At 42.9% G+C, this 16,519-nt stretch overlaps 1 protein-coding gene across 6 annotated transcripts in view; it reads left to right on the plus strand.

Annotated features, from left to right (window-relative positions):
- AGPAT3 (1-acylglycerol-3-phosphate O-acyltransferase 3) overlaps window positions 1–16,519 on the plus strand; it is a 99,989-nt gene that overhangs the window by 74,393 nt on the left and 9,077 nt on the right. For 5 of the 6 annotated variants that reach the window (XM_087758642.1, XM_087758643.1, XM_087758639.1 and 2 more), the window contains 6 exons: window positions 2,598–2,824; window positions 7,241–7,410; window positions 7,613–7,774; window positions 12,122–12,275; window positions 12,724–12,826; window positions 15,986–16,061. In XM_087758642.1, coding sequence (XP_087614768.1) covers window positions 2,647–2,824; window positions 7,241–7,410; window positions 7,613–7,774; window positions 12,122–12,275; window positions 12,724–12,826; window positions 15,986–16,061 — 843 coding nt within the window. In that variant the 5' untranslated portion in view covers window positions 2,598–2,646. Of the gene's footprint in view, window positions 1–2,195; window positions 2,215–2,597; window positions 2,825–7,240; window positions 7,411–7,612; window positions 7,775–12,121; window positions 12,276–12,723; window positions 12,827–15,985; window positions 16,062–16,519 lie in introns of those variants that run through there. The other variant, XM_087758644.1, reaches the window with a different exon arrangement.

A 16,519-nucleotide genomic window follows, 5' to 3' on the forward strand; every position in this document is an offset into this window, starting at 1 on the left:
GGGGTGCAGCAAGCCCAGGTACAGGCGCATGAGGCGGCTGTGTCGTGTTGCCAGCCAGAGCCGTGCAGTACGCAGCGTGTGGGGCAGGGCATCAACGCATGAGTGATAAATCCTGTTTTCCATGTGTAACGAAGCTGGAGAAGCAACGTGCTGCAATGTCTCCAGCTTTCTGTCTGGGAAAAAGGGATGCGTCCTTTTGGGTCCGTAGTACGGCAACGTCCTTAACATAAGGGACAAATGCCAGAGTGTTCCAGTCTTTGCTCAAAGCAAAGAGGCGTGGAAATAGAACCAAACCATTTTATTTGAGGATAATACTTGACATTTCTGTTCTTCCTCATGCCATTTATAGGCGCTTTGGGCCTTGTCTGGAAGGGGCCAAGCTGTGCATTGAAAGGCAGTAAGTACTGGTCTAATGACTATGATAGGCACGATCATCAGCAAAGCTCCTTGCATATGGCTGTACAGAAGCCAAGTAGGGATTAAAAAAATAGTTGGGGGGGGGGCAGGGAGGGAGATTGTTCTTTTCTGGTTTATTTGAACTGATTTTTGAGAGAAACCAGATGAAGAGAATGACTCTGATTCTGGAAGTGAAGAACTTGGTGTTTAATGTTTGGCAGTACTTAATACAGTGACTTCAAGAACATGCCAGTGGAAAAGAGAAATGAGCCGAATACCATGGCTACCTCCCATGCGGTACGTGTGAACGCTGGTACGGTGTTTTGGCTGTATGGGACAACTGTACCCTGCAGCCCTTTGGGGAGGGGAGAGGAATGAGGGCTCCACTTGTTTCTTTTTGAACACAAGTGTCTGCTTCCCAACAGTTGTTCTTAAAGTAATTTATTAGTGGAAGAAATGTTTCTTCCATTCTTGCAGGACAGCGTTGGGGGAATTTAGATTATTCATCATAAGCTTCGATATCAGCTTATTCAACTTGCTTTGCTTTGCTTTCTGTGGTAGGCACAATAGTGGCTCTATTGAAACAGACCTTTTTTCCCTCTGTAATGTGCTTCTGAAGTGGGTATATTACTAATGATGTAAATAGATTTTACTTGTGCAAAAGCTAGACATTCTGTGCCTTGAAAGGCAGTACCTGATTTTTAGAAGAGATGGTAGAAAACAAGCTTTCACAAGTAAAATTGCTGTTGAATTTTATAAATAGCACCATACTGTAAGCAGGTGGCAAATGAAAATGGTTTGGTTCCTCACAGCTGGCAGGTATTTTTTTATTTTCGGGCATCGGGAACTTCTGCATCACCTTCGGATGCTTGACTTATCAAAAGTATTTGTTACCATCTACTGGTTGGTCTGGTCATTTGCAACACTTGTAAAAGCTGAGCATAAATACTGTTAGCAACCTTTGGCTGTGGCAGAAAATTGGGGTCATGCTTTTATTTTTTTGGATGAGGCATTGAGGCTGTGGTTTGACAGCCTGGTTGGCCTAGTTGTAGGGCTTCTAGTACCCAACGGTTCAAAAAGGCCAGTGCCAGATAACGCAGGGTTTGGAATAAACTCAATCTGGTGGCTGGGTAAATACATTTTATTGGGTTATCTTTGTACTGGCAGGCATAGTATTGGATCAGACTTGTCTGTCTAAATTACTATGTCGTTCTGCTGGTTCAGACATTGCCCGTCTTTCTGCACCCGGTATAAACATGGCACGTGCTTAGAATTAAGTGCTCTGGCTAATTTGGCGGATGCAAGATTCTGCGCCAAAGCCCTTTCCAGGTCAAGTTTGTACTGCTACATAGCCTAAGGTTTTTCTATTATTTTACTTTTTTCCCCACACTAACTGGTATATTTAATCAAGGAACTGTGGCTTGACAAAGTTAGAAGTTATTAAACTTGTTCCAGCATGGGTTTCGGATGTGGGAATACCTAATTTCCACGCCTTAGTGTTTTCCAGGCTGATGCTCTGCGTGACCAACCCTGCTCTTTTCATCCCAAAATTTGCTGCAGGATGAAGAGCCTGCTCTTAAATGGACTGCTGTACTCTTCTAGTCAAAGCAAACGTGTAACAAAGTCTCCGTAGCCCCCGGCAGCCCTGGCAGCCCTCGCTCGGTGCTTGTTCGGGAGCAGTGTGTACAGAGTGGTGGCTTTGAGGGCAGGCCAGGAAGGCATCGGTTTGTTTGCGCAGCTCCAGAGGCTCGGCTTGCCATTTATTAGGTGCAGGGGGCTGAGGCTCCCGTTGCAGTTCAGGGACAGCAGCCCCTGAAGGTACAGCAGTCACAGGGCAGCTTGTTTACCGATCGGGGCTCGGCTGCTTCACTGTGAGCGCAGGCGTCTGTGTTCCCTCCAGCATCAAGTCCAATTATATGATCTTTGTTTGAAGAGAGATGTGAGATTCGTCTTCAGCAAACAATAATCTTCTTGGTGGGCTGTAAATTGCAAATAATGATTCCTTTCTATGTTTGGAAGTGATTTGCACCATCGACAGTTTCTTGTGTGACGACCTGACTGAGGCAGGCTTGGAGAGCGGAGTGTTTATTGGGTTGGGTTCCTGTTGCTGAAGTGGCGTGGACTGTTTCAGGACTCCCACTTTGCTGTTCCTCAGGGCTTGTAAATCCAGTCTCCATTTGATTCTTTTCTTTCTCTTTCAGGACAATTATTCTGAGTGACGGCCCTTGCAAGCGCTTCTGAGTGGTTATCATGGGCTTCATTGCCTTTCTGAAGACCCAGTTCATAGTTCACCTCCTCATTGGGTTCGTCTTTGTTGTGAGTGGACTGATCATTAACTTGATTCAACTATGCACGCTAGTCCTCTGGCCCATAAACAAGCAGTTTTATCGCCGAGTAAACTGTCGCCTTGCCTATTCGCTTTGGAGCCGTGAGTATGCTTGAAGGGGATGTGAGGGCTGGGGGTGGGGAGGGGTGTGGGTTTTGTTTCTCTTTTTGTTAATTACAGAAAAAAAAATATACACACATATATGTATACACACACAGACACATGTGAGAGAGAGAAGTGCTAGGTTAGAAGTAGACTTTTTCAGAGCAGTTCAAAGCAGCCATCTTTTCTGAAATACTGGGAAAGCATACAAAAGTCAAGTGACTGATACTTATTGTCATCCATTATTTAAAAGAAGTGGGGAGTAAAGCTCCTCCCTAACCCCAACCCTGTCTTGACTGGTAGGAAATTGCTGATTCTGTCTCAATACCATCTTTACCCTGCATCAGAGCCTGTGCTAAGTGATGGGGAAGGGGGAATTCACAGACACTGCTTCAGGTGTTGAGCATACGTGCAATATTGACCACTTAGGAGCCCAAGTTGACTGTGTGGTCTGCAGAGATGTCTGTCTTAAAGTAGTGTAGATGCCTCTATAGCTGAACTGTGTAACAACTTCAGAGCCCTCTTACACCCTACAGTGTTCACCTGTGATGCCAGGGTCTCCTCTTGTGAGCAATTTGTTGCTCTTTAATTCTGCTGCTCATGGGACAGCTCTACAGTGAGTGCAACTGCTTTGCGCTCCTCTTTCAAACCTTTGCAAAACTTCCTCCCTGTGGATGGCTTTTTTTTTTTTCCTCCTCATACAGCTTAACAGGGGATTAGATTTCTGAAATGAATGTTTAGAAGGCTCCTTAGTCCAAATGTCACCTCCTGTTTCAGCAGTGAATCATCTAATTTGTTTCCATTCTCCATCCCCTCCCAGTGTGCATGGCCACTTACCTTAGCACTCAGCTCAGCATCCGACTCCCACTTTGGGTAAATGAGTCACCTAAATGAGTACTTAAATTACAGTTGAGTGGTCCACTGACAGGCACCCACACTTCTTAAATCATCGATGTCAAGTACTACCAACAAAAACTCCGAAGTATCTAGTTCAGTTTCTTTTTAAGCTTGTTTTCCTTGACCTTCCTGTGCTTTTTGTCCTACCTATTGAGAATGTTGTCTGAGAAGCACAGGAGAAAGGAAACTAAATAGAGAGTGGCAGGCAAGCTGTCAGGAGAAAAGGTATTGTAATGGAAGAACTTACAGGTAGAAACTTCAAAACTAGCTTGGTTGGAGGGGAGTGGGGATAGATGGGGTTTTTTTTTTTATTTGCTTGTAAGAATTTCTTAATGTGCTTTTAATAATCTAGAATCTGATCTCATCCTGAAAACTATTGTTGCACTAATAGTCTGGCTTTTCTGAGGGTACAAGCTGCTTGTGCCTGTAAGGCTTGTAGGTTCAGACCCTTGATTTCTACAAGTTAGCATTGTGCATGGAAAAATCACGTTTTAAATGCTGTTATATCTTGTATACACTAGAAATAACCTACACTATTGTTCAAAAAGGTTTGGAGAAGCTGAGTAGCTAATTGGGTTGTACCTAGGATAACCCCTCTTGTATAGCCTATTATAAATTAAATGATTGAGAAAATAAACTATGAAAATTAACGTAAATTTTTATGAGATTGCAGAGTGCTGATGGCCTGTAATGGAAGAGCTGACAGAATATGCACTTCAGTTGTGATTTATAATGAATTAAGCCAGCCATGTAAATGCAGCAGTTCAAATGTTGCCATTCATAATGAAATATATTTCATTGTGTGGAATCCTTTTGGCAATGAACCCGTGGGTTGGTGTTCTGTTCTGGATGCTATGTTTTGCTTCCTTACTGCAAGAAGCTGCTCTGCCTCTCTGGCAGAGGATTGGTGTGCAGGGGTAGATACGCAGGTGATCATGTACCTGGTTATGCACTATAGCCCACTGAAAATCAGGCTGTATTCTTACTGTATCTGTTCTCAAATACATAAAGCACAGCTTCACAAGGAGAAGGAGATAGACTCTATCCAATGTTTGTGGCAGACATGTGGGGGGGAAAAAAAGTCTGTGGGGCTCTGGCCTCAACTTAAACCCGTTGCAGCACATGTGATTCATGATGGGTAGTCTGTACTTTAAGCTCTCCTACATCAGCTCCTTTCAGATGACTCACGCCTTTGGAGAGCGCAGCGCATTTGGTTTAGTCCGGTTGCAAAAATAATCTCTTGAATGTTAGTACTTTAAACTGAGAGGTGCGCTGTGCCTCTTGTTTGCTTTGTTTCTGGGTGGCTTGTGAGGCCATACGAAACCTCGGCCGCAGAAGGGGGTTTGTTGTGGCGAGGTGTTGCTTGTCCTCTCCAGGAGGTATCCCAAGCAGCACAAGCGTTACCATCCCTTCGTTCAGAAAGATGCTGTAGCGTCGGCAGGATCGGTGCCACGCAAAATAGCTGTAACCCACACACCAAAAAAAAGGAAATGAGCCCACTCCTGGTTATAACTACATCATTTATCAGTACACTTGTAAAGGACAATCTGTTTCCTCGTACTAATTCTCCGGCTCATCAACCCTCCTCTCTTAGTATGAACTCTGGCAAATCTCTCAGCAAAGCTTCCTCCTCTATTTTAGAGTGAATGGTACAAGAAATGCTGTGCAGAATTTTTTTCTGATTTTGAAGAAGAAACACACCCATTTTATTTTATTTTATTTTTTTTATAAGAAAACACAGCAACTGTAGCAGGTACTGGAGATGTTCCTCCTTAGTACATAGGCAGCAATGGAAAGGGAAAATTGCTCGGAGTACCACACTGTGTCTGGTACCACTACTCCATTCTCCTGGCCACCTGCTTGGAAGAGCGTAGGTCTCAGCTGAGGACGCTCTTGCTGTCCTCTTTCCCCTTGTACTGGGTCAGGATAACCAGAGCAGAAAAGGTAAGTGATCGCATCATTTGCAAAGGAGACAAAGCTGGAAAGCAATGACAGAAACCTCTAGTTGGTATAAACTATTATTCTGTCTTTCCTCTGCTGTATTTCCAGTTTACCAGGGTTACGCTCTCTTGATCAGCAAGTTGCATAACTTTGTCATGCCTCCAAATGAGTGAGTCTTGAAAATGATACACGGGAATAACCTGGCTGATAAGTGGTCACACGGAGAATACAAGTGAAAAAACTAGTGCTAGAGAATCTATGTATCTTCAGCAGACCAGGATTGGTTTTCCCTATCATTCACCTAAATACTGTGTTGCCATCTCTCTGATGTGATGCAAAATTGCACCCACTGTTATTTAGCAGTGTGGATAGAGTACCCTGTCGTGATCCCACTGAGCGGAAGCCCTTGTGCAGGAACGTGCTGTTCCATTTTGCAAAACCAGGGCCTCTCGATGGAAAGCTGAAATACTGCGTGGCAGAGCCTGATGTAGAGAACCGAGACAACACCTTCCAGTTTTGACCCTGCAAGTTCATTGTAGTAATGTTGGATTCTTTAACTGCCATATTTGTGCAAGCAAATTTTGATTGCATCCATATCTCATTGAAATGAGAAAATACCAATGACTGCAGTTTGCATGGAAGCAAATCTTCCTACTGGGAGAATGAACTATTCTCGTACTTTTTATAGTTGTCCCATGATACAAGCAATGCCTCCATCTGCCTGGTTGTACTGAAATGAGAGAAATAGGCTAACCATAGCAACTACATTCAGTGCGTGCTGCGTTTAAGTGGAAAGGTTTTTTTTAAGATGAAAAAAGGGGAGGTGGAAAGTAAGACGAGTGGGTAATGACAGAAATGTTCAGAGTGGAGTAAGAGAGATGCTGGGACATTGAAAAGCTAGAGAAGACGGAGGAGAAAGGGCTCATTCTTTCTAGAAGATACAATTTACCATTCCTGGCTTTGCCCGAGTATTTTGATAAATTAGCTCGATTCTCTGGTACTTCTGACTCTGTGTTGATGACCGTAATACAGAATGATTAGAGTCCTGTGTTCTAATACTAAAATCTATTGCAGAAGATCTATGGCACTGTATCCCTTTAAAAGCTCTTTATTGGTCTGTTTACCTCCATAAAGCTTGTTTCATGTTGAGTAAAAGCATTAGGCTGCATCTATGCATAATTTGTATTCCACCTGGGAGAAACTGTACTCATTTAGTGGAGCAATCAGCAGCTCAACTGTCTGTTTTCAGGCACAAAATTTTGTTGTTTTTTTTTTTTCCAGTGATCATGAAATTTCACATTCGTAATATAATGCCCAAACTTGTCACTGTTAAAAACTTGTTAAATTATCCATAGTGCATATATCTAGTGCCCTAAATACTGCTTAAGGATGGTGATGTTCTTTGGTCTATACCCGTCTAAGCTCTCATTTCATCTCTACTGGGTTAGATTGAAAAGGTGACAGTGTTGTGGGGAGTCAGAAGAGATTAGGCACTGAATGGGGCTGGAGATGAAACACTAAGTGCTTTCCATAAGCGGCACCCCTAACTCCTCTCTCCATCTTCATCATGTTTGTCAGAGTTGGTAATGCTGCTGGAATGGTGGTCAGGCACAGAGTGCACCTTGTTCTCAGACGAGGCCACGGTGAACACCTTCGGGAAAGAACATGTCATCATCATCTTGAATCACAACTTTGAAATCGACTTCTTGTGTGGCTGGACTATGACAGAGCGCTTCGGAGTGCTAGGGGTACGTGGGACAACGAGCCTTCCCTTCATCTGGAGGACTATAGGTTTATTTAAAACCCGTGCACATACAGTTTCTTTGCATTTGAGTTTCCAGATACAGCTCTATCAACTTTTCGTCATCTTAACTTTAATGCCTTTGTTTGATCTCATTGTACAAATCAGCAAATGACATTTTTGGTTTATTATTTTTGTTTTTCTCCAAGAGTTCCAAAGTTCTTGCTAAGAGAGAGCTACTATATGTGCCCCTAATTGGCTGGACGTGGTACTTCCTTGAGATTGTTTTCTGCAAAAGGAAATGGGAAGAAGACAGAGATACAGTTATTGAAGGATTAAAACGTTTGGCTGATTATCCTGAATATATGTGGGTAAGTGTCAAGTTCCTCCTCTAGTATCACTGCTAGAAGTGAAATGGTGATGGAGATACTCATGTGGTACTGTAGCCTTATATATCAGGAGAAGGTCTGCTCACTACTTTCTTCAAGTGTTGTCAAGGAAAACCTGTGCTCTGTTTCAGGAGGTCTCTTGGAATATGCTGGTAAAGTGTTGCTCTGTTTGCCTGTTGGTAAGGGAAGTCATTTGGAAAACAGTTCAGAAGCTTGCATAGATGATTAGAAGCTAGATGGTAATTTATAAATCGGGCTTATGTAATACTTGTTAATTTTGTCTGACCTTATTTTTACCTTTTAAAAAAAAAAAAAAAAGTAATAGCCCATATTTGACTACTAAATCTACATATCCTTAAGCTACATTTTCCGAGGTAGGCTAAAAAGACACCTAAACAAAAAAGTTTCTTCTGGAGAAGTGAGTGAATTTGGGGGGGGGGGTGGGGGGGTGGGGGGGGGAGATGATGCACAGACCATGAATTTTGATAGGAAGTTCCTGTTAGTACGTTCATTGATCTGTGAAATGACAGGTTTCCCAAAAAGTCTCTATGAGAACATATGGCAAGCTTACATCTGCTTTTGCAGTTACACTTTTGCTTTATATTTTGACATTATTTGAAGTCAAGGGTGAAACATCTGTGTTTCATTATATGTAATGTTGTTTGATTTTACTGCAGCAACACAGTGGTATAATAAACCTATTAACCTTCTTTTAGCTTTGAATGCAAACGTTTTGATAAATTTACTGGTTTGCTTTTATAGCAGCTCATATAATATACAGTTATTTGGCTCATAAAACATTTTCAGAGGCTTTTTGTGCATTTTAAGTGATTTTTTTCAATATTATCCAGTACAGCTTGTTAAATGAATAGTGAAATAGTAAGCCTTAACTTGGTGAATGGAGTCAAATCCAGTTGGCGGCCAGTCACAAGTGGTGATCCCCAGGGCTCAGTGTTGGGGCCGGTCCTGTTCAATATCTTCACTGATGATCTGGACGAGGGAATTGAGTGCACCCTCAGTAAATTTCCACCCAACTTGGTGTCATCTGCAAGTGTCGATCTGCTGGAGGGTCAGAAGGCCCTACAGAGGGATGTGGACAGGCTGGATCGTGGGGCCGGGGCCAGCTGTATGAGATTCAACAAGGCTCAGTGCTGGGTCCTGCCCTTGGGTCACAACAACTCCATGCAATGTGACAGGCTTGGGGAGGAGTGGCTGGAGAGCTGCCTGGCAGAAAAGGACCTGGGGGTGTTGGTTGACAGCCGCCTGAACATGAGCCGGCAGTGTGCTCAGGTGGGCAAGAAGGCCAATGGCATCCTGGCTTGTATCAGGAACATTGTGGCCAGCAGGACCAGGGAGGTGATAGTGCCCCTGTACTCGGCCTTGGTGAGGCCGCACCTCGAGTATTGTGTTCAGTTTTGGGCCCCTCACTACAAGAAGGACATCGAGGTGCTGGAGCGTGTCCAAAGAAGGGCACCGAAGTTGGTGAAGGGTCTGGAGCACAAGTCTTATGAGGAGCAACTGAGGGAGCTGGGGTTGTTTAGCCTGGGGAAGAGGAAGCTGAGGGGAGACCTTATCACTCTCTACGACTACCTGAAAGGAGGTTGTAGCGAGGTGGGGATCGGTCTCTCCTCCCAAGTAGCAAGTGATAGGACGAGAGGAAACAGCCTCAAGCTGCGCCAGGGCAGGTTTAGGTTGGATATTAGGAAAAACTTCTTCACCAAAAGGGCAGTCAGGCACTGGAACAGGCTGCCCATGGAAGTGGTTGAGTCTCCATCCCTGGAGGTCTTTAAAAGATGGGTAGATGTGGTGCTCGAGGACATGGTTTAGTGGTGGACTTGGCAGTGCTAGGTTAACGGTTGGACTTGATGATCTTAAGGGTCTTTTCCAACCTTAACAATTCTATGATTCTATAACTAGTACATTGTGAATGCGTCATTCGTGATTTTCTATCATGACAAAGATACAAAAAATAAGAATCTGGAAAATGTATTTTAAACTACTTAATTGCTTGAATATATGGATATGAACTACATTAAATATATCCTCCTGATTAGTGTTGGAAAAAGAAAAAAGAAAAAACCCTACCAATTAAAAAATCTCAAGACTGTAATTCAGTTGCAAATCTATACATTTTAATGATTCTACGATTGAGAACCAAGGACTAGTCTCTAGGGAAAACAACTAGAAAATACAAATGCAAAACGTAGTTAGCATTGATTATTTAAATCAAGACTTCCTGCTTGGTAATTTAAATCATGATTAAAATTGACTTGAGTAAATCAATTTTCTAATTTTTGTGCATTCTAAATGCCACAATTAGGCCTGGCTGTGCAACCTTCCTTCGTGAGGTCTTTCTCACACGTGCACTGCAGTGCAGTCTATACCTCGCTCGCGTACTTGGTCCAGAAGGATCGCTGCACCGTTGAGTAGCAGAGGGTGAGTTTGGTATAGAAGAAAGAGCTTGCGCTGCAGACTGGGGTTGAGATTGCAGTGTTATACTCTGTACCTTGTGCTGTCGTCACCACTTGGTGGTGATGGTTGGTGTCCTGGTTTCGGATGGGATAGAGTTAATTTTCTTCCTAGTAGCTGGTATAGTGCTGTGGTTTGGATTTAGGATGGGAATAATGTTGATGTTGTAGTTGTTGCTAAGTAGTGTTTACTCTAAATCAAGGACTTTTGAGCTTCCCATGCCCTGCCTGGTGCACAAGAAGCTGGGAGGGGGCACAGCCGGGACAGCTGACCCAGACCGGCCAAAGGGCCCTTCCATACCGTATGGCGTCATGCTCAGTATATAAACTGGGGGAGCTGGCCGGGGGGCAGCGATCGCTGCTTGGGGACGGGCTGGGCATTGATCGGTGGGTGGTGAGCAATTGTGTGAGCAAAAGTGTATCATCAGTTGCTTTGTATATTATTATTGTATTATTATATTATTATTACTATTACTACTATTCTATTTTATTTTACTTCAATTATTAAACTGTTCTTACCTCAAGCCATGAGTCTTCTCCCTTTTACCCTTCCAATTCTCTCCCCCATCCCACTGGGGCGAGGGGGAGTGAGCGAGCGGCTGCGTGGTGCTTAGTTTCTGGCTGGGGTTAAACCACGACAGTTGGTCAGATTTTCATAATGAACGCCCCCTCAAGGGCCAAACGAAGATGGCAGGACCGGCTCCCGTTCCCTCGCTGCACTCTGGCAGGTCTAACTCTCGTGTCTACGGCTTTGCAGTTTTAACATTCATTTAACTTACCTTTCGTGGTGCACAGTATGTGGATACACTACAGAGAAAAAGTCAAGCAACCACAGTACTGACAAATAGCAGATGTATGGTGATGCATTCGACAAGTCTCTTTCTTTTGAATTGCAACGTTACACCGTTGCGTGATACTGCTGTGAGAGAGGAGTAACAACCTGCTCTTCTCCCTCTCCATTGCTTGCCAGGGATGCAGAGGTTTGTGCGTTCAAATGCAGCCATGTTTTCCAATGCTGGCGCAATGGGAATGATGTCCACCTTTCAGAAAGGCCAGGGATAAACAGAAAATCACCCTAGGGCCCTCAGAAGGGCTTTGTTTGTCTGCTCTTGGCTTTGCATTGCTTCTGGTCTGTCTCTCTCTCTCTCTCTCTCAACTAGAGCAGAGGCAATAGAGAGGCTGGAAAAAGACAGATCGATGTTTTGTGCTGCTTGAAGTCAGTATGGGAGGATTTAAGTCTTTAATAGTTACTTAGGATACCACAGTCAGATTGGTGCCTTACAAGATGAACAAGGTAAAGGTTTTAGGGAAAGGCACCATTTTTATGAACACAACTGATGCAAATGAAAAAAAAACCCAAAACAAAAAACCAAACAAAAAAACCCAAACAACAAATAAAAAAAAACAAACAAAAGCTTTCAGACAAACAAGTCTGTCTTCAGATGAGTAATTCTGGTTGTACAGTACAAATTTTAAATGAGTTAGCTAGTGATTAATATGTGCTTTCCTGAAGTGGTTGTGTACTGGTATTTGGATTGCTTTTTGTGATTTCTAGATTAGTCCATCACCAGCCAGCCAAAGTCTTCATGAATTTTTCTTTTTTTTTTAAGTAGATGTTACAGGTATAACCTTTTAGACTTTTTGTCGCCTTAAATTTGGTACCAGTGTTGTTGAAATTAAATATAATTGTAAATGAGTTGTGAGGTGGTGCTTACGCCTAATATTTGACGATCAAATGAGACAATTGAAGTGTGTGTGCATGCATGGGTGTATGTTTATCTTACACAAATTTTCAGTGTTCTGCTTGGTTTCTTGTGATCACAAGATGTCCTTGTTTTCACCTTTTGTCTCATTGTACTAGTTTCTCCTGTACTGTGAAGGAACTCGTTTTACAGAGACCAAGCATCGTATCAGTATGGAGGTAGCTGAATCCAAGGGGCTGCCTAAACTGAAATACCACCTGTTGCCCAGAACCAAAGGTTTCACCACTGCTGTCCAGTGTCTCAGGGGAACAGGTACTGGCAAGCTGCTACTTGTTTGCATTCATTGTAATGTGTTGTTTAGTATACTCCGTGTAGCACAGCGTAGTATACTCTATTGTTTATTGCGTCCATTACAATTAGTGAGTTGGCAGTGATAAGCATTCAGTATGTCAGCCGTTAATTTGTGCCACATAACTTTCAGGTACCAGTCTTAAAAAATAATAAACCTTTCATGTATGTCATTGTTGCTTAGTTCGTCAAGTTGTCTTGTGTTTTGATAACACGCATGCTACATAGATGGGAATGTCAGGTGGCTGATATAGAAAAATACAACATGTAAACACGAAGTAGTGAAGGACTCTGCTACCTGACATTAATGCAAGCCGTGCACAAGGCCCTGTTGATGTCTAATGCAAGGATGCTGGCAACGTGGTTGCTAGAATTGCTGATATAACAGCCATATTTTCTTTTTTTGTAACAGTTTCAGCAGTGTATGATGTAACACTAAATTTCAGAGGAAACAAGAACCCGTCTTTATTAGGAATTCTTTATGGAAAGAAATATGAAGCAGATATGTGTGTAAGGTGAGCATATAATGGTGGAGGTGAGCCCTAAGATGCATGCTTTGGCATGTCGAAGTGTATTCAGATTTTACAGGGTAATGTCCTTTGCTGTAGTCCCCTTATTCCTTGTCCGTCAAGCTTCTCTGCAGGCTACAAAGAGCTCCCCATTTCCCCCTGCTTTAGTTCACTTTCATGTATGAGATCCCGTGATATCACCCAGCAAGTCAGAGAGCACTGGGCCGACTTTTTAAGCCCGGGTATGACCACATTGTCATTACGGGGTTTCCCCAAGTTTTGTGCAGTGAGGGCACTGGTCCACATTTTTCCTTTCTCTGCTGGGAACAGAAAACCAGCTGTTCTGCCCCCTTCCCAGTCACCTGTGATATATATACTGTGCATATATACTATATGCATATATCCCCTGTGCATATATACTATATGCATAGTATAAATAGCCTGTCCAACATGAGTAGTCTCTTGTAGTAAATGGTGTAAAGCACTTTACTGTGCCAGTTTCTCTCCTTCTCTCACATGGTTTGATTAGCAGATTAGAAGTGAAATAATGCTGAAATTCAGACATCGTATGAATGAGGTGGTACATTCCTCACATTCCTCATTACTCTTTTGCCTGAAAGAGTAACTGCTAACACCTAACTCCATGCAGCATGTACACACACATGCTTTCTCTTTCTTGCTTTTTCCTTGTTGCCTTCTGCTTTAAAGGTTTCCTTGTGATCATAAAAACTACCAACCCTTTCCTGTTGAATTTCTTCTTTCCCCTTTTATGTTTGGACCTGACAAACGACCTGGTTGTTCTTTCCACAGTTCTTTTGGCAGTTCACTTCTGCTTCTCTGGGGACTTCACCCACATTTTGGAAAACATTGCTACATTCTGGTGATGAGGTTGATGTTTGGTTTTTAAAAGGAAAAAAAAAAAAACAACAAACAAAAAAACACACCTTTCCCCTCTGGCCATGGATCTGTGCACTGCAGATGGATGGCACTGGCTCTATACGTTGTCCTTCTACAGGACAGGTGCGTTTTGCCAGAGCCTCCAAGGGTGAAAGACTTTGTAGGGAATCAAACTGATTATCCATTGTGTGGAGGTATAGCAGCAACGGTTTTATGGAAGAAATGCTGTCCCAGGAGAGGCAGAGTGCTGCAGCCCTAATGGGGAAGGGAAGGACACGCGTTCCAGGTCTGTGCTCAGATACTGCAGCTTCCACAACACGTCAGTCTTTCAGTTGGAAAGAAGGCTGCGGAGGTCATGGGGAGAGAGATGGGGTCACTCATTTGCAAGGGGTTTCATTTTTGGCTATTTACACTTACCAGATGCATTCCTGATGAGGAAAGCGAGCAGACCGCTTACCAGCTAGCAAAACAGCTGGTCAGGCAGTTGCCACCTGTAATTCCATACTGGTGGCAGGTGTGCATGTAGCATGTCTAGCTAGATCTGGGGTACACGTGCATGGATGTACATCTCTATAATTATACATTGAAAAGCAGCTGTGTTCAGTTAAATGTCCTGTGACTTGCTAACGGAGATACAAGTTGGTTTTCTTTATTGGTGAGGTAGTGGGAGGAAAGAAGAGAAATGTAGTTTTCAGTAGTCATTAGAAGAGGTTTGGGTTCATAAAATGCTCTTGAGGATGATGTTGCAAGGTAGAATTACTAATTGTACCCTATTAAAGAAACAAATGAGTATGTTTAGATAATTTTGATTTAAAATATGTTTGTGGACTGAATCAACATTCTCAAGATGCTTTTCTACACTTGAAGTTTTTTTTCAGTTTTGGAGAGGAAGCTATAAGCATAAGGAAACTATTTTTACAGTCTTTTTGCTGAAAATTGAACGTGTCCTTAATGTGCCAGCAGACTTAGCTTAGCTCAGAGAAAGGAAGCACGTAAGCTCTTGTTCTTGGTATATGCGTATGCAGTTACCTGTGTACAGGTAAGAAGCTTAGCTCTCTGCAGAGGATCCAGTCTTTCTCCTGACTGGCTCCAGAGAAAATAATCAGCTATATGACCAAATGATATTGCTGTGAGTACCCTCTAGTGGTGATAGCAATACAGCGACAACTTTACCAGAGATCTTTCAGGAAAGATTTACTGAGCTTTCAGGAAAGATTTACTGAGCTTTTATTGAGCATTAATTATATTAATTGAGCAGCTCGTCCTGTTAGAACTAATGAAAGTAAATCTGTAAAATCTGGTGAACAGATTGGTGAACCAAAATCTGGTTGAACAGCAGCAAATAAGTTGTATCTGGGATCACTGTCTCTAGAGCCCTCCCAGAGGTTACCCTTCTGTTCTTACTGCCCTGCGGTAAGAGGGCCCTGATACAGTCCAAGTGTTGCCAAAATATGTTTGAGCTAAGGGTAAGGTGTGCGCCTGCCCTCTGGAAACCGAGCAGCTTCTTTCTGAATTGATCCAGGACCGAGATGTGTGCCACTGAGAAAGGAGACGATACATTTGTGAGCATGTTAATGGCCTATCTCAGAAAATAAAAGAATGCAGGAAAATGGTTGGCTCTTCACCACTAGAAAGAGGCTTTTAAAAGGTGCTTGTTCTTGGTGAGGTCAGGTCAGTACCTGCAGCTGGACATAATTTTCCTATGCAGCCAGAACTGCATGCCTCAGTCTGGAGAGGGCTGGAGAGGCCAGGAGACAGAACTGCAGTCGCTGTAGAAGATGTTTTCCTTAGAGTTGGTACAAAGTGAATTTTTAACTACCCCTCCTATTCCTTCCAAAATGGGGTTTTCACTAACAAAATGTAACAAACAATTATCCTAGGGTTTGCCACTTTCTTGTCTTTTCCCAGCTCTGGGTGCCACAGTCTGAGCTCACTGGGAATCAGCTGGTGGCAGTTCTGGTGAAGGAAGAACAGTGTTTGAATGGGAGATGCTTATTTTATTAATGTGCTTTGAAATGGATAGGCGCTTGTACAGTTTCTTTTGTCTTAGGAATCTGAGTTATCCTATAAAAATTGGGTGTTATTTAAGTCCCAGTTCTTCTCTGCATTTAAGACTTCTGCCTTCAGTGATAGTATTACCTGCATTATGCCCTTCATTGAATGGAAGATCTTCCCTGGTAGAGGTCTAAAGTCAAATACCTGGATTTTACCTTAATTCCTTTTTTTTTTTTTTTTTTTTTTCCTTTTTTAATCTTTCTACTAAACTAGGAGATTTCCTCTGGAAGATATTCCTCAAGATGAAAAGGAAGCTGCAAACTGGCTTCATAAGCTTTACCAGGAAAAGGTAAACAGCTTTGCTTTCTTTTCTGTCCATTGGAACTTTCACAGGGGTAGTGTATTAAGGCACTGAGTAATGCACACTCTTCCACTGGATGGAGAGAAGAGATGGAAATACTATATATCATTTGGCAGCCATCCCTCATACTGCTGGACGGAGCAGTACAGAAGAGCCCCTTGGCCGCGGAGGGCTGGCTAGTGAGTAGTTCTCAAACTGCTGGGAAGCACAACGGGATTCAGAGATATGCCTGAGTTGTGGAAGACTAATAGCAGTCCACCATCTTTTTATATTCTTCAGCTCTTGGGTCTCTGTCATACATTTCTGAAAGCTCCATTTTCCCTGTGGGTGTTTTTAGGCATTCAAGAAGAGTGATAAATGTATGTCAGGGACAGCTGGTCCTGGCTCTTAGCGGCAATTGTCCTTTACTTTCATGTTTCTTCCACTGTCACTTTCCTTCTGCCTTC

Source organism: Nipponia nippon, unplaced genomic scaffold, assembly GCF_047370975.1.
Source record: "Nipponia nippon isolate SJK-2023a ecotype South Korea unplaced genomic scaffold, ASM4737097v1 scaffold_2, whole genome shotgun sequence".
Taxonomy (NCBI): Eukaryota; Metazoa; Chordata; class Aves; order Pelecaniformes; family Threskiornithidae; genus Nipponia; species Nipponia nippon.